Below are 23,331 nucleotides of genomic sequence, written 5' to 3'. Positions count from 1 at the left end.
AAAGAGCCACCGACAACTGCCAATTCTATTCTCAGACAAGGAGAAATACAGATGCTTTCAAACAAAAACTGAGAATTTATTTTGCATAGACCTATGATTTAAAAAAAAAAAAAATCCTAAGGGAGTTCTTCAGATAGCAGAATAACGATCCCAGATTTAAGCATGGTGATTCAAGAAGGAAAGTAAGATACAAGGCAGCCTCACATACAAATCAATCTAAATGAGTACTCACTATTAAAAGAACAATCAAAATGTCCTGTGGAGTTTATATCTATCTATCTATCTAGATAGATAGATAGATAGATATACACACACATATATACACACACACATATATACACACACACACACACACACACACACACACACATATATATATAGAGAGAGAGAGAGAGAGAATTAAAATACATGACTACAGGGGCGCCTGGGTGGCGCAGTCGGTTAAGCGTCCGACTTCAGCCAGGTCACGATCTCGCGGTCCGTGAGTTCGAGCCCCGCGTCAGGCTCTGGGCTGATGGCTCGGAGCCTGGAGCCTGTTTCCGATTCTGTGTCTCCCTCTCTCTCTGCCCCTCCCCCGTTCATGCTCTGTCTCTCTCTGTCCCAAAAATAAATTAAAAACGTTGAAAAAAAAATTTTATAAAAAAAAAAAAAAATACATGACTACAATAGCACAAAAAATCAGGAGGGGGTAAATGAAGTTAAAATGTTATGGGGTCTTTACAGCACTATTTGTGTCCAGTACAATAGAAAAGTTCTCATTTACGGTAGATACTAATAAGAATGTATGCTATCATCTCTACCATAAACACTGAAAGAGCAATAAAAGAACATATAACTCACAAGCTAGTGTTAATAAATACTTGATTATAGCCAATTTCCCGATGGACACCGTTGCCGCCACCACTGGGAACCTCTGAACTTGGCCACACACAGGGAGACGATCACTGCCCCGCCACCTTACTTTCCACTCTGCCCTTCCTTCTCTGGTCCCAGTCCAGACGCTCCTCAATTGATATATATTCACCATGGATCTCTACATTTCAAAGATCGTGTTTCATCTGCTGAAAGTTAAATATGATTTTAACATACCAAGATAATTACAAACCGATCAATCATGATTAATCTAAAAGAAGGAAAATATGGGGGCGCCTGGGTGGCTCAGTTGAGCATCCAACTCTGGCTCAGGTCATGATCTCTGGACTCGTGGTTTGACTCCCGCATTGGGCTCTGTGCTGACAGCTCGGAGCCTGGAGCCTGCTTCACATTCTGTTGGCTCCCTCTCTCTCAGCCCCTCCCCCACTTGCACTCTCACTCGCTCTCTCCCTCTCTCTCAAAAAAATAAAACACGACAAAACCTCTTACCAAACTACAGCAATCATAGTTGATGAAATTCTCTAAGTTTTCTCTGAAACTGGGGAAAAAGGATCAAAGATCTGCCATCATGTCTTACAGTTGTCATTTACTGAGGTCCTGGCCAGTACAATGGGACAAGAACAAGAAATAAAATGGGGAAGCAAAAAATAAAAGGGTCGTTAGGCACAGATGACATAATTGGGTACAGAGAAAATCCAAAAGAATCAACAGGTAGTCTATTAGAATTAATAAGTAAACTTGGCAGGGTTGCTGGATACAAGGTCAATATGTAAAGGTAACTATATTCTTAGGTTCTAGAAAATAATTTTTAAATGATACCATTTACATTAACATCAATAAGTTTCAAGAACGTAGGAATATATCTGATCCAAAAAGCCTCTCATAGTAAACTAAGTATAATCCCTGAGAAATTTAAGACTTAACACCGTGAAGATACCAGTTCTTTCCAAATTAGTCTATAGACTCAATGTCATCTCATTAAAAGTCCCAGCAGTTTGGGGCGCCTGGGTGGCTCAGTCGGTGAAGCGTCCGACTTCAGCCAGGTCACGATCTCGCGGTCCGTGAGTTCGAGCCCCGCGTCGGGCTCTGTGCTGACGGCTCAGAGCCTGGAGCCTGTTTCAGATTCTGTGTCTCCCTCTCTCTCTGCTCCTCCCCCGTTCATGCTCTGTCTCTGTCTCAAAAATAAATAAATGTTAAAAAAAATAAATAAATAAAAATAAAAAAAATTAAAAAAAAGAAGTCCCAGCAGTTTATTTTGTTGGAATTTACAAGCCAATTCCAAAATTTAAACTGAAATGAAAAAGGAAATAGAGCAAAGTCAGAGGGACTAACACCAGCGCATAACAAGTCAATATAAAACTGGACCAAGTTAAAAGTCACGGGATTAGAGCAAAAAAGTGGGGGGAAAGTGGTCTTTGTAATGACTGGTGCTGGATCGAGTGGACATCCATGGCGGTGTGGTGGGGAAACTGAACTCTACCTCAAGCTATAATGGAAAATCAATTCTACATGGATTATAGACTTCAAGGTCAATGTTAAAATAATAAAACTCCAGAAGAAAACACGGAAGAAAATCTCTGTGGCCTTTAGGTAGGCAAAGATTTCTTAAACAAGGTATAACATGAACACATCATGAACGAAAAGTAACTTGAAATTCACTGAAATGAAAAACTACCGTTCAACTACCACAACAAAATGCCCATGAAAGAGGGGGAAAGCAGCCGTGCTGGAGAAGATCTCTGCAACAGACCTGACAAAAGGCCTGACACAGGCAGCATATACAACAGTCAACAATTAATGAGAAAATGATAATTTTATTTAAAAATGGGTTAACAGTTGAATAGGTACTTCACAAGGAAATATCCAATATGGCCATTAAAGATACAAAAAGGTGTCCAGTGTTATGAGTTATCATGAAATGAAAATTAAAATCACAATGATATATGCCATAGGGATTAATTTTTATTAGAAAAACTAACATTGACTAAGTCCTGTTGGTGGGAGCATTGACTGGTGAAACCACTTTGGTTAAGTTTTCAGAGCCTGAGCCTCAAGTATCCCCAGTAAGCAATTTCACTCATTGGCGCACACCTAAGAGAAACGTACACATACCTGTATTTCAGGTGATCATTCAACATTTGAGAACACCAGCATTATTCATAATACCAGCTCTATTCATAACAGTAAAAACTGGAAATAAGCCAGTATCTATCAACCAAATGATTCAGTCAACTGTGGCATAAAACGATGACAATAATGAGCCACCATTCGATACAACAACATGGACGCATCCCACAGACATAATATTAAGCAAAGAAACCAGACACAGAAGACCACATGTTGTAACATTCCATTTTACATAAAATGCAAAAACAGGCAGAACTAATCTATTTTTCTAAAAGTTACAACAGTGGTTACCTTTGGAGAGGCGGTAACCATGGGGGGGGGAGGGGTGAGAGAGGTTTCTAATTGCACACAACATTCTACAGATCGGTCTGAGTGGTAGTTACACAGGTGTGTTCATACTGAAAAAAATTCATCAAGCTGTGCACTTAAGACTTATGGCCAATGATATTGCAACAGCAACATAATGGGACAGATGGCAGTTAACTCTCGTGGTAAACATAGCATAATGTATAAACTTGTCGAAGCTCTAAGTTGTAGACCTGAAACATAATACTGTGTGTCAACTATACTTTAAAAAATGTTAAAAACAAATAAAAAATGCACTAAACCAGCTTAACAAAACTTACGTGCTTTACTATAGGTATAATCTAATTACACTGTGAATTTAAGTTTTTTTTTTTTTTCATTTACTTAAGAAAAATTCAACAGGAAAAAGAATCTAGGGAAGACCAATAAATCAGTCTTAGGAAAAGTTGCCTATAGGCCAGAACTATGTCTTATATATCTCATTATATCCATGGAGTCAAGCAAAATGCCTGGCAGATACATAACAGCTATTTAGAAACGCTAAGAATGCAATAATAATAACAATAGTAATATATAAATTTACACGTACTTTCTATCTCCACTGTTACAAATACGAGGGTTTTCAGCCAGCATGTGATAATCCTTGTTAATCTCCCCTTGGACAAAATGGGAAAATGCAGACCGGATGATTCTAATACACAACTGACTTGACACAGACTTAGAAGGAAATCTTACTAGGTTGGTGCATTGGGTTGTAGACTCAGCCCTTTGCTATTTAGGAGATTTATTAGTGACTCTATAAAAACGAATTGAAAATACAAATGAAGAAAGAAGCTCTAGGGTAACCCCCAGCACCCCACAAATTCCTGATACATAGAAGCTAGTGAATACATCCTTGCTGAAAACAGGAACACACGCACATAAATAATCATGGTGCCTCCCACCCAGTATATTCATAATATCACCATTCAGTGAAAACATCAATCTAAAAAATGGTCAATCCGATATTTATGGGATTCATAAGGAACTGAAGGAACCCAAAGCCAATCGTGTAGTTAAATAAAAATGAGTGCCCCAAAACATATTAATTCAATGCCCAAATATAAACACAGCCTTAGTCTCCTATAATTTAGAGTAGTTTTTCTTCTACTTCATGTGAAAAACTGTTATGTTCTCAGTAGTTCAGTTTATGGCACAGAAGAACCTTATCAAATCACGTCAGCAATAATTTTCCTCTGCCCATAAAAATAGGCTGGATTTATCTAACCTTAAAAAATAGACTCCATTTATCCACAATATTGGCCCCCATCTTGGAAGTTGTACTATTAAATTATGTTGACTTCTGATGGCCTGAATAAGCAAAAGAGGGTTCCATTACTCATTTTCTCTCTTATGCAAAGATCGCAAGCCCTTCTCCTTGATTTATTCACCAGGCTCCATTTTAGTCAGATTCTAGTTTGCTCCATTATTCACGGCAGAGGGCAACAGCATCACCATTATTAACGCTGAGATTTTAAACCCATTTCTATAACCTGAGTCATCAGGGTTATCTCTATACATGCCCCCTCTTCCAGAACTCTGGGCTTCAAGCTGCCCATCTGCAGAGGGAAGGGACAAATGTCTCTCTGTTCCCTCCTGTGTGACTGCATGACCCCTGTATGATTTATAGGATCACTGGTGCCACTCCCTACTGACATCAGTCCTTGCTTTGGGCCGTTCCAGAACAATATTTCTTTTTGATATAACTTATGCCCTGTTTCTTGCTCTGCCGATCCTGCCAATCCAAAATTCAAGATTTTGTTCTGCAGAAAATGTCCTTGGCAGGACTAAAACTAGAAAATGCTCTACTCACAGTAGATATGGCAGTTTCTTACCACTTTAAAATAAAAATGTTGGGTGGCTACCTCCCTCCCACCTTCTAGTTTGTGCTTGAGTGTTACCATTGTCCTCATCTCCCCTTCTCTCTGGATCAGCATCCATAAGCACTGCAACCGGATGAAATGATGACAGAGTCCCAGGGACAACAGGAAGAAGCCTCTAGATCATTTGGTCCAGCTCCTCTTTGCCCCCCATGGCATGCCCAAACCCTCTTTTACATTTGCACAAGAGTGGTTTCATTTTCTTTTCTTTTTTATAACTTTTTAAAAATATTTATTTTTGAGAGGGGGGAGAGAGAGCGAGAGCGAGAGAGCAAGCGCGCACACAAGCGAGCAGAGGAAGGGCTGAAAGAGACACACAGAATCTGAAGCAGGCTCAGGCTCTGAGCTGTCAGCACAGAGCCTGACGCAGGGCTTGAACTCACCAACCGTGAGATCACGACCTGAGCCGGTTGGACACTTAACCGACTGAGCCACCCAGGCACCCGGAGTGGTTCCATTTCCTAAGAAAGGAGTGAGAACTGGGTATGCGTGGCTTGCTACGTCTGAGTCTGGGCTCGTTCTAAAATTTAATCCTGGCACATGGAAAGGTAGAGTCTTTGAACTTGTTTGTGTAGCAAATGCTGGCACCCCAGGCACATCCCAGCAAGACCAAAAAGACAGAGGGCGTGTCTGAATTCTTCACCTAGTACATTACTGATTGAAGAGGTTCTTAAAAAGTTGCAAAGTGTATAACTTTGCTTGATATGTGGCATATCATATTTATTACGTATACATATTTATCACACATACATTACACACCTATGTGCATTAAACAAGGTCAGATGTATCTAATTTAATAGCGGCAAAAGGTGACATACTTTTATCTTAATTCTGTATCGATGCATGGGGGCGAGCCTGTGCTTTGGCTAGTGGGGCAGATCCTACAATAATCGTCATCTCAAAAGCAGCTTCCTTTTAAGAAAGTGTTGCAGGCAGTGATTGAGGGCAATAAAGAGATTAAGATACATTCTTTGTTGTTAAGCACAGACATCTGCTGAAAGCTTTTACTTTTATATCCCTGGTGTTCAAGTATGAGACAAATTGGGATGTGCACGCTTAAATGCTATATGCATTTACTACTTAGATTTACAACAAAACACAGTTTTGCAAGCTACAAATTATATCTGCCGTAGAGTGCCAATTACATACAAATGTAATTTTTATGGAAATTAAAATATCTCAAAAGTGTAAATTGCTTAATTTTCTGAAAAATTACTGAAGTTTGTTGAGCTGGCTAAGCTATTTATCATACTAGGAGAGCCAAGGGCAGTTGCGAGCAGCAGAATCCTTTTGTTTCCTAAGGTATTTCAACACGTTCCCCTGATCCGAACTGTCAGAGAAGTGTTTTAATATGCTCCTAAGCTGTCCATTTGCTAAAAAATTATTTGTAAATACCTATACAAGCCCTGTAATCTTTTTGAGTCCATAGCTAAAGGGGAAAAAAAGGAAAGAAAAACACACCAGCACTGGGGACTTCTACACACCCCACTGAGATAGGCCTGCTTCAAGCCCAGGTGGCTCATTCCATCACCTACGACGCCATGCAACATCCAAACAAAACACGCCCAGTTTAGAGCCAACAAAGCTCTGACTTTAACCGCGTACCAAAAGGTCCCCGGCTGAAAATGCAATTGTGCAAAGCTAACCTAAAACCAAATGAAAAGAGCGTGTGCTCTCGAATTAGGTAAAGCAGTGATGAAGGATTTGCAATAAGGGGATGATGCATCAGTGTCCCCGTGTGCCCGGTTACGGCAGCAGGGGGAGGACGGCAGCAGGGGGAGGACGGCCGCTCTCCTGCCCAGCACCTACAGTCTTGGTCCAGCAACTATCCCTCATCCTCCTTAACTTAGATTATGGTCTCGCCCATGAGAAAAAAGTAATCAATAACTTCTTCCAAGCTCGTGTCCTCCCCACCCCCCAGGCTCCCACCCCCCCCTCCCTCCTTCCTCCTCATCACCAACGTACGGGATGAAAATGTCCGTCCGCACCGTCTTCCTCAGCTCCGGCCACCCTCACCTCTCTCCTGCACCCGGCATCTGCTTTCACCTTCCTCGGAGAGACCGCATCAAGCCTTGGCTACCAGGCGCCCTTCGTGCTCCTGATGGGACACCACCATCCGCCCGCCTTTGCTGTCAGGCCAACGGCGTCGAAATCGGCCCCCTCCGGCGCATTCTCTTCAAACGCTAAATGCACATTTCCAGCATTGCCCGCGTATTCGCTTCCTGGGGCCCTTGCGGCAAAGAGCCACAACTGGGTGGTTCAGTATCTGTCGTCTCGCGGGCCAGATGCCCGAGATCAGAGAGTCAGCGGGGTTGGGTCCTTCTGAGGGCCTCGGGCATCCCTTGGCTTGCGCGAACACGGCTCCAGTCCTGTCCGCACACGGCACTCTCCCTGTGTATCTTCACATCATCTTCCTTCTGTACGTGCCTGAGCCCACACTTCCCTTCTATAAGGACACCAATCACCTTGGATTAGGGCCGACCCTAACGACCTTATTTTAACTGACCGTGTCTCCAAATAAGATCGCGCTCTGAGTCACCGGTTAGGACTCCCATGCATCACTTCGGGGAGGATGCAAGGTAGTCCACAATGTACCTCTAAATCAGTATGTCCACACTTAACCCCACAGCCCTCCCCTGAAACCTTCACTTGGGCCACGTGTCGCTGAGTCTCCTAAGCTCCTCCTTTTCTTCCTCTCCTTCTTCCACAGCATCTCTTAAACCTCTCCCCTCCTTTGCATTCCCACAGCCAGCACACAAATTCGGGCCGAATTATCTTACGCCAACTCCACGGCGACCGTCCCCTAACAGGCTTCCGACCTGCAGTCTCCATCTGATCTCTCCATACACCAATTCATCTTATAAATTGCTGCCATATTAATCTTCCTAACAGAGGCTCTGACCCAGTTCCCTCCCCAGAGAGGGGGGAAAAAAAAGAAAGAAAAAGAAAACAGAAGAATAACTTCAGAGGCACTTCTGACCTTCCCGATTCAGGATAAATCCCTGCCCCTGCTGGTGTCAAGGCTCTCCAGCCTTCTGGGATTACCACAGCCCACACTCTCACACAGTCTCTTCACCAGACGTGGCCCCATGTGTCTCCCGGCTATTCAGTCCAGGGTCCTGCAAGAAAAGAGACGGCCCCTCCAGAAGGTTCCACTGCAAGGTGTTTAATGAAAGGAGCAAGGAGTCGCTAGGGAGGGTGACAGGGTCCAACAGAGCGGGGCCAGCAATGGTGGGGAGCTGTTACCAGCCCTGGGCAAGAAAAGAGACGGCCCCTCCAGAAGGTTCCACTGCAAGGTGTTTAATGAAAGGAGCAAGGAGTCGCTAGGGAGGGTGACAGGGTCCAACAGAGCGGGGCCAGCAATGGTGGGGAGCTGTTACCAGCCCTGGGCCGGAGGCAGCAAGGGAGGAGCGTGTTCCCAGTGCCCGGGGAGAACAGGAGCCTCCCGGACACGGAGCAGGGCAGACAGGAGTAAACACGCATCGGGGATGGGGAAGACAGAGAAAACCCACACCCTGCCTCCACTCGTGTTCCGATTCACCTGGGATCCTGTCTGCTCACCCTCCTCACCCAAGTCATCAAAATCTACCCATCTTTATTTTTTTTTAATATGAAATTTATTGTCAGATTGGTTTCCATACAACACCCAGTGCTCATCCCAACAGGTGCCCTCCTCAATGCCCACACCCACTTTCCCCTCCCTCCCACCCCCCACCAACCCTCAGTTTGTTCTCAGTTCTTAAGAGTCTCTTGTGGGGGCGCCTGGGTGGCGCAGTCGGTTAAGCGTCCGACTTCAGCCAGGTCACGATCTCGCGGTCCGTGAGTTCGAGCCCCGCGTCAGGCTCTGGGCTGATGGCTCGGAGCCTGGAGCCTGTTTCCGATTCTGTGTCTCCCTCTCTCTCTGCCCCTCCCCGTTCATGCTCTGTCTCTCTCTGTCCCAAAAATAAATAAAAAACGTTGAAAAAAAAATTAAAAAAAAAAAAAAAAAGAGTCTCTTGTGTTTTAGCTCCCTCCCTCTCTACCCATCTTTAAAAGGCACTGGTGACATCAAAGATTTCTTTTAAAGAGGTAAAAACACGACTCTTAAGCAAACATAAAATGAACGCACGTCTGAGGTTTTCCTGAATTCCTAAGCAATAAAGGACCAGTATGACAAGAGAGCAGGTTCAAAGGAGAATCCGAAGGACGTGTGCATATCAAAGTCCTCCAGAAAAATGAACTTGAACTTGCTAGCAATGTGCAAAACTGCCGAGTGCCCACGTTCCACCAGACACTTTGCATTTTCCGTGATCGACAACCAAACACTCAGGAATCACTGCTCTGTGTTTCCCACAACTTAAGGAATTGTAAAACAGCTCAAAAGACCAAGGAGAGGCAGAGATGACCCAAATAGGAGAGTGAGGCGGACAGGACACCCACAGTTCTTTTTTCATCGGCCACATCCACAGTCCTGCCCAACTCTTTCCAACTGTTGGAAGGAAAGAAAGAAGGCAAGGACAGGAGGAGGAGGGAGAGAGGGAAGGACAGAAACGGGGTCTAGTGCCACAAAGACCTTGGGCTCACCACCCACATCATGTCCTCACTCGCTGCCCTTGAGCAAGTCACTGCCCTACATCTATCTTCTGATCTGCACGAAAGCAGTCAACTGCCCTGCAGACGTAATGGATTGCTGGGGGAATTGAATGAATGAATGGTGGCTATCCTGTCTGAGCCAAAACTCTTGAGGAACTTTCATTTGCCTCCACTAGAAAATCCTTAAGCTGGACCTGACGTTCCTTTTGAGTCTGAAAACACTGTGACCATAAACGCCTCCTCCAGGAAGCCCTAGGCAACCATAATTATCAGACACACATCCTTCCCTCCTCAACATCCTGGCTCGTAGCAGTTATCTCCTTCTTGCATCTGATCCACGGTAGGACATTTGCTGTTTCTTTATTCCCCATCCCACGCACCAGAGATACAATAAACTCCTTGAAGCAGAACAGGCCCAGAGAGATTTGAGTCCCAGCACCTAGCATGGTGCTCGGCACATAGTAGGTGGTCAACAAATATTTCAAAATGAACCAGAAGAAAATACAGGTCACAGCCACCACGAGCTATCACTTCACACCTGTCAGAATGGCTATTATCAAAAGGATCAAAGATAACAAGCGTTCACCAGGATGCAGGGAAAAGGGAGCCCTCGTGCCCTATTAACAAGGATATAAGTTTGGGCGGCCACTACAGAGAACAGTATGGAGGGTCCTCAAGGAATTAAAAATAGAAACTATCACAGGATCCGCTTCTAGGTATTTAACTGAATGAAAGGAAAACACTAATTCCAAAAGAGACCTGCACCCTCCACGTCCACGACAGTATGACCACAACAGCCAAGACATGGGAGCCACGTAAGTGTCCACAGAAGGATGAGCGGAGAAAGAAAACGCGGTATACATTTACACACCATGGACTGTTACTCGGGCATAAAAAAGAACGAAATCTTGCCCCTTGTGATGGCATAGATGGCCCTCGAGGGCATGACAGCAAGTGAGATAAGCCAGACAAAAACAAATACTGTCTCATCTCACTTGTATGTAGACTCTGAAAACAAAAACAGAAACACAATGAAAACTCACAGATACACAGAACAGATGGGTGGTCGCCAGAGCTGGGGGATGGGTGGGGGGGGGGGGGGTGGGCAAAATGGGTGAAGGGGGTCAAAAGGTGCAAACTTCCAGTCACAAAATAATTAAGCCTTGGAAATGTGAGGTACAGCATGGTGACTACAGATAATAACACCGTATTGCATATTTGAAAGCTGCTAAGAAAGTAGATCTTAAAATTTCTCATCTGGAGAAACAAATATTTTGTGACTATGCGTGGGGATGACGTTAACTAGACTTACCTACCGTGCTGATCATTTCACAATGTATACAAATATCGAATCATCGTGTTGTACACCTGAAACTAATATAATGCTATGTGTCAATTATATCTCAAATAAGTAACTACATACATACGTACATACAAAGCAGTCTTGCAGGGGAGGCGGGGTGGGAGAGACAAGACAGTAAACAGGAGAAGGAAGAGGTAAAACCACAATTCTCTCTTCTCCTTTGCAGTTTCTGTATCCTCATGTGTGTGCAAAGGACTTAAGTTGGGCCAATTTTGCAGGCTTTCCTGAAGGATGCTGTTCTCCGTAGCCGCAGTTGTGGGACCTTTATACTCCATAATGATACCCCGTCTTCAGGAGACAGTGGCCCCCTTTACTGTCACAGAGAGGACAGCAGAAGAATTGGATGCTTCCGGCTTCCTTGACAGCCATCAATCAGAAAGCATTCAGCTCAGCTTTTCATTTCGTCTGTGACTCGGGAAGAAACGTTCTCCTGATGTTTCATTGAACCTACAAGCCAGAACTTGTAAGCTGAGCAAAACTCCCAACCGTGAGGCTTGTCCGTGAAGACAAATCATGACAGAGGTGTCCCAGACCAGAAGGGATGGAAGGGATATGCTAAGAGAGAATAAGGGAAAAAATAAAATGCCATCGGGGATTAAATCCAGTAAAGACGTGCGAGCACGTGTGTGTGCGTGTGTCTGCGAACTTTTTCAGGTGCCTCAATCATCCTTCCATCATGCTCTTCTCTGAAAGAAAAGAAAATATGTTCTGCCCTACAGGCTCATAACTGTACGTGTCCCTGAAGGGCAGTTCTTTAAAATATTCTCTCCTTTCAAAAAGGCGCTTCGATATGTATTTTCATCCCTCAGCCTATTCCCCCAAATGTCCACTGTTCCAAAAATAAAATGAATCCAAACTTTCAGAAACCCTAAAGAGGAATCGGGATGGGGGCATTTTCAGAGATCATGTGGCATTTTGAGCTTCGGCTCCTGCCTGACACGTTGTTCTACATTCTGGATGCTGCCCTTTGTGCGTTCTTTTCACGTCTTAGATAAAATCAAACCTACTTTCGTGGCAATTTACCCCACCTCGCGGAGGTGGCCTTTGAGCCCTCCCATTATGGCTACATTCACCACTCTTCACCTTTTGTCTCCTCTGAATTTACAGAGCACAACCCTCCAGGACCACGAGCCTACCGGTCCCCAGGTGACACGTACAAAGTTCCGCTGTTTCGACACCTCAGTTCTGCGGGGCTGGCTTCTGCCTGCCAAGTGTCTCCCACGTACCTGGTATTATTATACCGTGAACAAACTCAGTTTCCGATGTGTGCCTCTTGAGTTAGGACAGCCTAGTCAACTTTGCACGCGATTGCTCTATTCTGTATTTATCGTCAACATATTATCAACGTATTGTCTCACAGAATCCAGTCACTTCGATTCCACAAACATCTAAGGAGGGCCTCTCATGTGGCACATACCCTGTGAGGCACTGGTAGTTTAAGAAATTCACACTCGATATTATAAAGTACATTCCCACAGAGAAAAGCAAGGCATCAAGCTTCCCTCTGGTTTTAAAACAAATTAATCTCCAGCCGAAAGGGACCCCATACAGTCTTTAAGTGTTCAGGTTCTAGAGCCACCTGCCTGGGCCTGAAACCCTAGCTCCACAGCCTGTGTCTGGCAATAGGGGGCCAGTGACTGAACTTCTTTGTACCTGCCTCTGAGGGATTTTGTACGGATTTCATGAGGAGATAAAAGTGAAATACCGAGAGCAGACATTCTGGATAGTGACTACGAATATACCTACGAGAAATGAAGTCACCAACAGTGGTAGGTAGATAATTCCGTAAAATAGCCCTGGTCTCCTGACCACACCAGAGAGATGATGGCCCTTCGGGGCTGCCACCATACTTCAAGTGACTTCCGTCAGTCTCTAGAATTGTCCAGATGTCCCTAAGAATTCCCCCAGACAACCTCAAGAGACACATGGGATGATGCTGGTTTGTCTCTGGCCCTGCCCCCATCAAAATGGCATCTCTCACAGACGGCTCACCCGTGGGCCCTGTCGCTTACCGCGTTCAAAAGAACAAAAGTGAGATATTCAAGTATGAGAAGCAGTAACAGAGAACAACATTTCACTGCCACCCCGAACTAATTTAATAGAATTTCACTTTTGGGTCAAAATTTGGTAAAAAAAGAAATATGGAGTGGGGCCCCTGGGTGGCTCAGTCGGTTGAGCATCCGACTCTGGCTCAGGTCACGATCTCGCAATTTGTGGGTTGGAGCCCCACGTCCAGCTCTGTGCCTACAGCTCGGAGCCTGGAGCCTGGAGCCTGCTTCAGATTCTGGGTCTTCCTTCTCTCTCTGCCCCTCCCCTTCCCTCCCTCTCCCTCTCTCAAAAATAAATCAACATTAAAAAATAAAAAAGAAGAAGCCACCCCAAAGCTTAGTGGCTTAAAACAATGATTTGAAAAAATATATATGGAGTACTATCTTGCTCTCATGTGAGTGCGTTATACGTGTGTATGTGTGTGTGTGAGACCAAAATTTCTTAATGAAAATTTCTTTGAATGTGAAAGAAATACAAACTCCACCGAAATCTCAAAGAAGTTAAATCATAATTCCTTTTAATTTGATAATCGGAAACCTGCTGTGGAAAGCAAGTGAACACAACTTTCAATGGCTATAAACTCAGTGTGACATTTAGTACTGACTTTAACAATGTCCCGATTTACTCAACACTCAAGGATTTGAGTTGTCCCGTATTTTTCTTTTTTTGTCCTCCAAAAACATATCTTTTATAGGCACCATACACGTATCTTTGGTTTATATCTTTGGTTTATGTATTATATCTTTGGTTACGTGTTAAAACACAAGTAAAATTCACGGGTTCATGTGACCATTATGAGTCAGATTCTAAATTCAGAGAGAAATGAAATAATTAAAAATTTCGTTAGAAGGGGAACACATGTGCAGGGAGGTTTTTTTTTTGCTTGTTTTTTTGTTGTTGTTGTTTTTTTTAATTTTTTTTTAAATATTTATTTATTTTTGAGACAGAGAGAGAGAGAGCATGAACAGGGGAGGGTCAGAGGAAGAGGGAGACATAGAATCTGAAACAGGCTCCAGGCTCCGAGCTGTCAGCACAGAGCCCGACACGGGGCTCGAACCCACAGACCGCGAGATCATGACCTGAGCCGAAGCCGGACGCCCAATCGACTGAGCCACCCAGGCGCCCCTGCAGGGAGTTTTTTAAATCACAAAGTTTCACAGGGGAAAACAGTGTTTGCTGTCGAAGGAAACATTAAGCGGACCACACTCGGTTGCTCTTCCTGATGTGCTGATGACGATGTAGAACCCGTGACCCTCACTGGCCAGCCACACGTGACCTTCCGACGCACATTAATAAGTGTGCGTCCTTGGGGCGCCTGGGTGGCGCAGTCGGTTAAGCGTCCGACTTCAGCCAGGTCACGATCTCGCGGTCCGTGAGTTCGAGCCCCGCGTCAGGCTCTGGGCTGATGGCTCGGAGCCTGGAGCCTGTTTCTGATTCTGTGTCTCCCTCTCTCTCTGCCCCTCCCCCGTTCATGCTCTGTCTCTCTCTGTCCCAAAAATAAATAAAAAAAAAAAAAAAAAAAAAAAAAAACGTTGAATAAGTGTGCGTCCTTGTGAACAAATGTGTGCTCATGGCGCCCCCTGGGTGACTCCTGCCTCAGCCCCCCTCGGACCCAACAAGGCCCCATCGCCCTGTGAGTTCCTATAGCTCTTTCCGCGGTGTTCCTCACTTTGCCCTGCATTCACCTGGCTCCCCAGCTAGATTTAAGGTTTTCTTCAGGTAAACTGGCAAATCCTCGTCTCCAGTCGGCGACGGTCAGTGCCTGCGCACAGCCGCCTAGCGGAGGTCTCACCGGGGCACTCGGTGGCCCTGGCTCTTCTCTTGGTCCCTTACTCTGGAATCAACTCTGCCTGGTTAACGAGCCCGGAGGCAACGACCCGCAGGTCCTCTGGACACTCCTAGTGAGTGGAAAACTTCAAATTTCTGTTTAACTGCAAAATAACATCACTACAGAACTTTCATTCGGCCACAGGAACCAAGAAATATACCTCCTATCTGGGCTTTGAGGCCAACTGTAATGTTTTAGGAAACTCCAGAACTATCCTCACTTGTTCACTAACCCAAGTAAGAACAGGAAGCCCGAGATGTCCTCACTAAGCCAGGAGAGAAGATTAAAAAAGAGGTTGATTAGGAGTTTAGTCACTGACCCTGTGATCTACCAGGATGGGAATTTTCAAGGACCTCAAAAGGCACTGATAGTATGTACTTCCGGCACAAGGGCAAGGTGTTTTTTATTATTAATATTTATTTTGAGAGTGAGAGAGAGAAAGAGAGAACAAGCAGGGGAGGGGCAGAGGGAGAAGGAGAGAGAGAATCCCAAGCAGGCTGGACACTGTCATCACAGAGCCCGACGCAGGGCTCGATCTCACAAACCATGAGATCACGACCTGAGCCAAAATCAAGAGTTGGAAGCTTAACCGACTGAGCCACCCAAGTGCCCCAAAAGGGTAAGGTTTTTTTGTTATACTCATCCTTCTAAATGATTTGAGTTTGGCTGACCCCAGGAACTCCTAACACGGCAACCTCAGAGGGCCCCTCAGAGCCAAGTGCCCACTTGACCTTTCCCAGAAGAATTTTCATAGGACACCTCCACCCCCAAAGTCACACAACCATTCATGTTCCAATATTCTTCCCGTGATTCAAGAGATGAAAATAAGTGGACGCAACTGCCCCACCAGAAGCGCCTGTGACGCCCTGAGAGTCACCTCACCATCTAGAAGCATCTCGTTTGAAATGCAAATTCTGACAGGGACCCAGTGTCTCTCACTCAGACTCACTCAGGCCTCCATTTAGTCTCGTTCTCTCCTTAGGTCAGTTGTCTCGGTAACTTCCCTCTCTGGAATGCTCCTCACATGTCTAGCACCAAATGCCCTCCCCTGATGGCCCAGGAGCCCCCGCAGCCCTCCCACAGCCCACCATCACCTCGTCTGTCTCACCCACACACCTCCCCTAACCTCCTACTCTTCTGCCCGTAGGAGGGATCTTACTAACACTCTCCCACCCCCACGATGTTTGTCTACTTCTCTCATCACAGATAACTTCTTTCTGCATTCGAACACATTCACGTGATCTTCACAAGTATTAGGAGGAGGAGAGAGGGAGGAACTCTTCTCTTGTCCTGGTCCTCCATTTCCATGATTCCTCTCAAACCTGTCCTTGTAGGGAACACTGCGCTAAGCATCATGGGAAATGAATGCCCCCAACAGTCACAAAACCCCCCAAAGAGCCTCAGGGGAGCAATATTAGGGCCACACATGAGTGATAAAATGTGTGGAATGGGGACACTCGAGAGATGGTTCAAGAAAGGTAAAATCACAATTGGCTAGAGTGACCCAGGGGCTCCAAGAGGATGGGGAACTTAAGTAAGGTGTCAAAAATCAGATTATAGGGCGCCTGGGTGGCGCAGTCGGTTAAGCGTCCGACTTCAGCCAGGTCACGATCTCGCGGTCCGTGAGTTCGAGCCCCGCATCAGGCTCTGGGCTGATGGCTCGGAGCCTGGAGCCTGTTTCCGATTCTGTGTCTCCCTCTCTCTCTGCCCCTCCCCCGTTCATGCTCTGTCTCTCTCTCTGTCCCAAAAATAAATAAAAAAAAAAAAAAAAAAAATCAGATTATAGAAAGTCATGAACCAGGCAGAGCAACTAGACCGCATGTGACAGGAACGTGGAACTGGGGAGTGGCATCACGGACACAGGGTTTTAGGAGGATTCAAGTGGCAGGAGAATTCAAGGTGGGTTGCTGTTGGCTGGTGGGGTAGAGGGACAATGAAGGGTCACAACAAGTACTGGGGTGTGAAAGAAATCTAAATCTGAGCCAGATGCCAAGGAAAACACCCCAGGAGATGATGACAAGTAAGATACGGAAGAGAAAAGAACTCAACAGATGCATGGAGTGCCTACATGAGCCAGGCAGTGGAATAGGCTTTGCACATAAATTCTATCACATGATCTTCAAAAATCCCCCTGAGATGCCTAATATTATCTTTATGCCATAAGGGAAATTTAAAAAAAAAAAAATTTCCCCAAGTACATAAGCTAGGTAACTGTTGGAGAAAGACCTCAGAGCAGGTCTATGAAGGTTAGGACCACGCTGGTGTTTCTAAGAGCTCAAAATGGCAGTGCCACTGGCCGACACAGAGCCACTGGAGGAAGAGCCACTTAGGGGGCTGAATACACATGAGCTCAGGATGGGAGAGCTGGCAGCGAGGGGCAGAGCACGGTCAGTTCTGAGGTGGGTTGCTCCCACAGGAAGGAATGACTTTGACAAAGTTCCTATAATTGCTCTGGCTCTCAGAGTTGGATGAGGTCATCGTGAAGTCTTTTCAAACTCTATTATTCCAAAGATCCAGCCTGATCAGAAATATATATCAAAATGACTCCAAATGTGCCAGGTCTCCAAAAGTGCACAGAGGAACTTCGGGAGGGAGGGTGAGTCTAGCAGAGCGTGTGGAGACTACAGGAACAGGGGTGGAGGGGCGCATCTCGATTGGGCATGGAGGGGGCTACCGGAAACATCCAGCTCAGCGGTTTTCGGGGTAAAAGCAGCTAGGTAGCAATTACAAGGAGAGGCAGAGACCAGCTGTGGGTGGAGCCCACATTTGGAAGAGCTGAGCGGCTAAATGGAGAAACTTTAGGGCGGGAGAAATCCGAGTGCATCAAGGTGGACCAGAAGAACGGCGGAGAGGGAGGCAGGGAAAGGAGGAGAATGTGCGGACTCCGGCCCGGCACCAGGGGGCAGGGGCCAAGGTCTAGGACGGGCGAGAAACGGCAGCTTCAGAGAAAAGGAAAACGGCGTCCTTGTCAGTGACTGGAAGGCCAGGGGCGGATGTGGACAGGGAACCCTGGGAAGGGGAAAGAGAAGGATACGACAGGGCAGGTGGGTTCTGTAGGGAGGACGGCTCCCTGACCGTTCCGCAGAGATTTTCACGCACCTGCCTTGACTCTACGCCACTGCTACGGACCGAATGTTTGCAACCCCCTAAATTTCCTACGGGGAAATGCCAACTCCAAATGGGACGGCATCAGGAAGTGGGGCCTTTAGGAGGTCATTAGGGCAGGAGGCTAGGACCCTTAGGAATGGAGTGAGTGTCCTGATAAGAAGACGCACAGGGCAGAAGATTTTTCTCTCTCAGCCCTGTGAGGACACGGCAAGACGGCCAGCTGCAAACCAGGAAGAGGTCACACATGGCAGCTGCCTGCACCTGGATCTTGGACTCCCCAACCTCCAGAACTGTGGCCATTAGTATCTGCTTAAGCCCCCCTCCCCCACTGTATGGTCTCGTTATAACAGCAGGAACCAAGATAGCCCCTAATTTGGAGTAGGACACTGGGCCAAAGCATCTCAGCTCTCTGAGCTTTAGTCCTTATTTAAATGACCGTGGGGGGTGGGGGGAGGGGAGGGGGGTAGACGAGATGTCGTTTTCTAAAGGTCTCCTCCTACCCTAATATCCTAGAATTTTTACATCTGTTTTCTTCCCTTCTGATTTCACACCAGCCTCTAAGTCACTTCTTTGCAATTATAATTGCAAACCACATCTCTCTCCGTATTCTGGATGCTTCCTTCACACTGAATATCACGCCCTGCATGCGGAAGGTGCTCAACAAATGTTTTTCTGAATTAATAAAAGTCCCGTAATGTCACAGTTTCAGGAGCCAAATGTGTGCCTTCCTCCTGTCTCCAAGGACAGTCCCAGAAGTTGTAATCTTTTCTCGGCTAATTCAGCCTTGATAAAAAAAAAACACTTACCTAAAGCCCAAGTACAAATAAGACTGAATGTCAAATAAATTAGTGCCCTAATTGTTTCAGATCCTGCCCTTCCTGTGAATGTGTACACACAAATTTAAAAAAAAAAAAAAAAAAAAGTCCGATTATGTAAGCCTGGGTGCACTTTCTATCAGTCCCTTGACAAAATACCACAGTGCACATCTATCGTCATGCCTTCGTTATCAAGTGAACAAAAGGTGCAAATTCCCATGGCCCACTCAGAGTCTTTTCCTTTGTACTCCATGACATTCCTACAGCTGACAAAAGCCACTGGGTACCCTGTCTGCTGGAGCGCTGAAACCTACTTGAACTGCTGATATGCAGCCTTTCTCTCCTGGAAAGGACATTAGCCTAAAATCTGAATTTCAGTCTCAGTTCCGCACTGTTGAGTCACTGACTTTGTACAATTAACCTTCCTGTACCTCCACAAAGGAGGCTAAACATTCCGGCTCAATCTACTTCACACTGCTGGGTGCTGGACCTGATACTTTAGGATTCTTACTATTAATTGCTGAGTACTTTCTAAAATTCTTATTATTATTATCTGCAAGATGTACACGTCCTGCAAAGAAATCTACAGTTAAATTGCTCATTCTGCAAAGGAAGGCCGGAGGAAAGCCAAAACATCCCCATAGGAATAATGTCTGCAGCTTGGATTAAGTTTTCAATCTCGATCTACGCATAAACACAAAAAAGAGTAACTGAACTTTCCGACACAAATGAAGGAAAAGCAAAGTACTTGGGAAAATTAACCCCTGACCAAGGTCATCTTCCATCGTGGCTTTCTTGAAGTCAAGAAATTCCCTCTATAAAATTTTATGATTGCTAGGAAAATAAGAGGAGTGTTACTAAAAAGATCCATGGTTTTAGTACCAAATTACAGTTCACTGAGAATTTTAAAATAAAATAAACCACCCATTCCAAATCACAGGCATGTTTGGATAGGACACTGAACAAATCCATCACGGGCTGAAGGCTTATTTTACGATAGGATTAGGTCCTTAGCACATCCAGGGTTTACACGTCCACATTCTCACTTTCTCTCCAAGATAAACACATCAGAGTGGGCAAGCTTCCAGCTGGTGGGGTAGTCATTGAATCAAAGATGATCGTTCATCCACATAACCACTTGCAAGAAATGTCAGCAAACTCACAAGTGCATAATGATAAAGCCTGGCACAGGCTAACCAGTGACAAAACTCCCCTTCACAAATGACGAGTTAATTCACAGCAGTGGACATAACTCATGGACACAGTTCATTAAAGATTTCACCTTTGCTTCCCTTAACAGTGATCACCGATGTCTTCCAGAAGAAGAAGAAGAAATCAAGTTTTCTGTGGACAGAAGGATCCCAAGGATGTGTCAATGAGCCATGCTTAAATAAGAATCCAAGAAAATACTTAAGGTGCTCTAATCAGATATATGAAATGATCAATCAACTACACAATTAAGGTCTCCTAATGACTGATATTCATTTTTTTTTAAACACAATAGCTTCAACTGTGATCTATAACTATTTCATCTAATATGCAGATTATTAACCCTCTCTGGGCCATTTCCTTTAAAACAGAAGGAGAAGGAGAAATAACTCATAATGAGAAGATTGCACACAACAGAGAAATGCCCTGGGGAAAGAAAAAAAGAGAGAGAGAGATGAATTTACTGTAAGAACTACATTCTCTCCGTTAATAACTCCATTACCATCTCTGAATCATTAACACAGTCTCAGGTTAAGAGAATAAAATGGAAAGGAGCAAGGGCAGAAAGCAGTGGAGTTGGTGGTAAAGGACTGGAGAATTGCCACGTAAAATTGTAAAATTTAGAGGCACCGGCATGTTTTCCTTTTAAACGTTAAGCGACACCAAAAATATTCCCCTGCTCCACTGTGCCACCTCCTTCAAGGTCATTTATCATCAGCACAACCTACGGATGTTTTATTAAAAGAAAAATCCCAGCCTAGGACTGCCAGATCTCTACACAGGACCCACTTATCAAAGGTGTCGCACCAGCTGAAAGGCAGCTGTTGAGTGGCACGGAGTTAACATTACTTTATATGTGCAGAACCCCATCAGCACGCACATTACCCCAGTCTCTATTAAGTATTCTGATAACACCACGTCCACCAGCGTGGCTTAACATTTAAGCCTGCAGGAAGCCCTTGAATGTGTGAAGCCTTCCAAATTTTTCTAGCTGATTTTAACCCTATGGGGTTTGGGAAAAAAAAAAAAAAATTTTAAAAATTACACAGGAAATAATGCTTTGTCCACTTGAACAAAAGCTGTTGTGGTTTGGAGAAACATATTTATTTCCATGCGTCTTTTATTAATTTTTTTAAAACCTATGGACAGTTTTTCACTTACAAAAAAAAAAAAAAACTGTGTTATGAGTAGGCTTAAAACATTCCCCACGAGCAAGGTTTTAGCCTACAGGCTCTTCAGAGTCCAGTCGTGGGCCAGCTGTACTTCAAACAGCATATATAATGGTGCATAACGTGTAGCCGTTAGTTCAGATCATTCCCCATTTGAGGCCGACCCTAGATCTTATCCTTTACAAAGGCTTTCCACCCCCACCGTAAATATTAAGGAAAAAATAAATGCCTTCAAAAATTAGAAGACCAAAAGAAAAAAAAAAATGGCCACTTACAACGTTCCTGAACAAACTGACCATTTTCGCTTGTTCTGCTCCTGTATACATCATCTACACTATTTTCACACCTAAAAGTTACTGTCTGGCTAATATTTCAAAATTTAAATCTATGATTTTCGTGACTGTGCAGGTAATTGGGAAGTGATCTCTTTTGCACCGTTGAGGAAAAGAAGCAGAAGCTGCAGTCCTCGGGAGGGGGTGGGGGGAATCCTGGAAGGAAAAATCTTTCGGAGGGGAGGAAACAAGTGCCGGGAAAGGAACGACGGAAAGAAAGGATGCTGCAAATGCTAACTAGGTTATTCCTACCGCGAAGTTACGGCATTTTCTTTTGCCAAGAGGCTCTCCAGTCCCAGCTCTGAGGTGAGCAATGCCTCAGCCTGGGAAGTATCTGCAGCGTTCGAACAAATCAGCGAGGGGAAGGAGCAGCGCCAGGAGGTACTTAAGGAGAAAAAAAAATTCTATCAGTGTGGAGCCAACCTTTCCCTGCTGCCACCCAGTGTGGAAATTCCGGGCAGTCACCCTGCCCCTACACACGCACACGCGCTCACACTTTGCTGCACTAGGCATTCAATAAGCCAGCATTGAGAGAACGACACGTTCACGATGTCCCCGCCACCCCCGCGTGCGCGCGCGCGCACACACGCACACACACACACTCGCTTCCCATCCCTTCCACGTTCTGCAAACGGTCGCAGCACCGTGACCCGCGTGCCAGGGAAGCTCGGTAACCACCGGGGCGATTCCTCCTCCCCTCCGCAGCACCCTGACTTGGGGGAGATTGGGGGGCGGGGGGGGGGGGCGCGTCCCGCACCTCCTCCGGGACCAGCCGACCGCGGCGCGCTCTACGCCAAGTAGGCGAGTCCCGGGGTTGCGCGACAGCGCGCGGGTCCAGCCCGCAAGCCGGGGAAACCGCGCCGCGGCGGAATTCCCGGCGACAGCCCTCGTCCCGGGGCCCGACCGGCCCCCCGGTCCGCACCACCACCACCCCCAGCGGCGATCCGGAAGGCGCAAGCCCCGCCACGGGTCAGGCCGGACGGGCCCTCCTCCGGGACTCCGGCGGCTGCGAGGCGCCGGTCCTCGGCGCCCCGGGACCGGAGGCTGCGCGCCTCCCGCCCGCTCTCAGCGCTCCCGCCGCGCTCCGGCCCCGGCTTCCCCCACGCGCGCACGGACACGCACCCTTCCCTCCCGTCGCCCCCACACGGCTCCCCCGGGGCCCCGGGGGCACCCCGCCCCGCCCCGCCCGCGCGCCCCCCGCCGCTCTGCCCGGCCCCGGCCCCCCGGGGGAAACGCGGGCTGCGTGCCGCTTACAGTTCGCAGGAACTGGATCTCGTCCTCGCCCTCGCCCCCATCGGCCATGGCTCCGCGCCTTCTCGCCGGGGCTGGCTCCCGAGCCCCGCGGAGCCCGGCGGCGGCCCCTCGCGCTGCCTCCCGCCGCCGCCGCTGCTGCTGCCGCCGCCGCTGCCGCTGCGCCGCCCGGAGCCGGGGGCGGAGGGGGCCGCGGCGGCCGGGTGCGAGCGCCGGGCGGTCCCCGCCTGCAGAGCGGAGGAGGAGGCGCGGGCGGGGGCGGCCGAGGCGGGAGCCTCCCTGCGCCGCACTGTGCGGGAGGAGGGCGACCCCGCAGCCCAGCCGCGCCGGCCCCGCGCTCCCTGCCCGCGGCGGCCGACTGCTCGGCCCCGGCTCCTCCGAGCGAGTGCGCCGAGCCCGCGGAGCCCCGG

General features: G+C 46.6%; 1 protein-coding gene across 4 annotated transcripts in view; it reads right to left on the bottom strand.

The window, feature by feature from the left end:
* The window catches only part of RYR2 (ryanodine receptor 2), a 768,107-nt gene extending 745,020 nt beyond the window's left edge, over nt 1-23,087 (bottom strand). For all 4 annotated transcript variants that reach the window (XM_058696266.1, XM_058696262.1, XM_058696264.1 and 1 more), the window contains exon 1: nt 22,925-23,087. In XM_058696266.1, the coding sequence (XP_058552249.1) occupies nt 22,925-22,972 (48 nt within the window). In that variant the 5' untranslated portion in view covers nt 22,973-23,087. The remainder of the gene's footprint in view (nt 1-22,924) is intronic.
* Nucleotides 23,088-23,331: the final 244 nt, after the last annotated feature.

Source organism: Neofelis nebulosa, chromosome 13, assembly GCF_028018385.1.
Source record: "Neofelis nebulosa isolate mNeoNeb1 chromosome 13, mNeoNeb1.pri, whole genome shotgun sequence".
Classification (NCBI taxonomy): Eukaryota; Metazoa; Chordata; class Mammalia; order Carnivora; family Felidae; genus Neofelis; species Neofelis nebulosa.
Note: the sequence above shows the minus strand (reverse complement) of the source record. Positions and strands in the feature narration are given on the sequence as shown.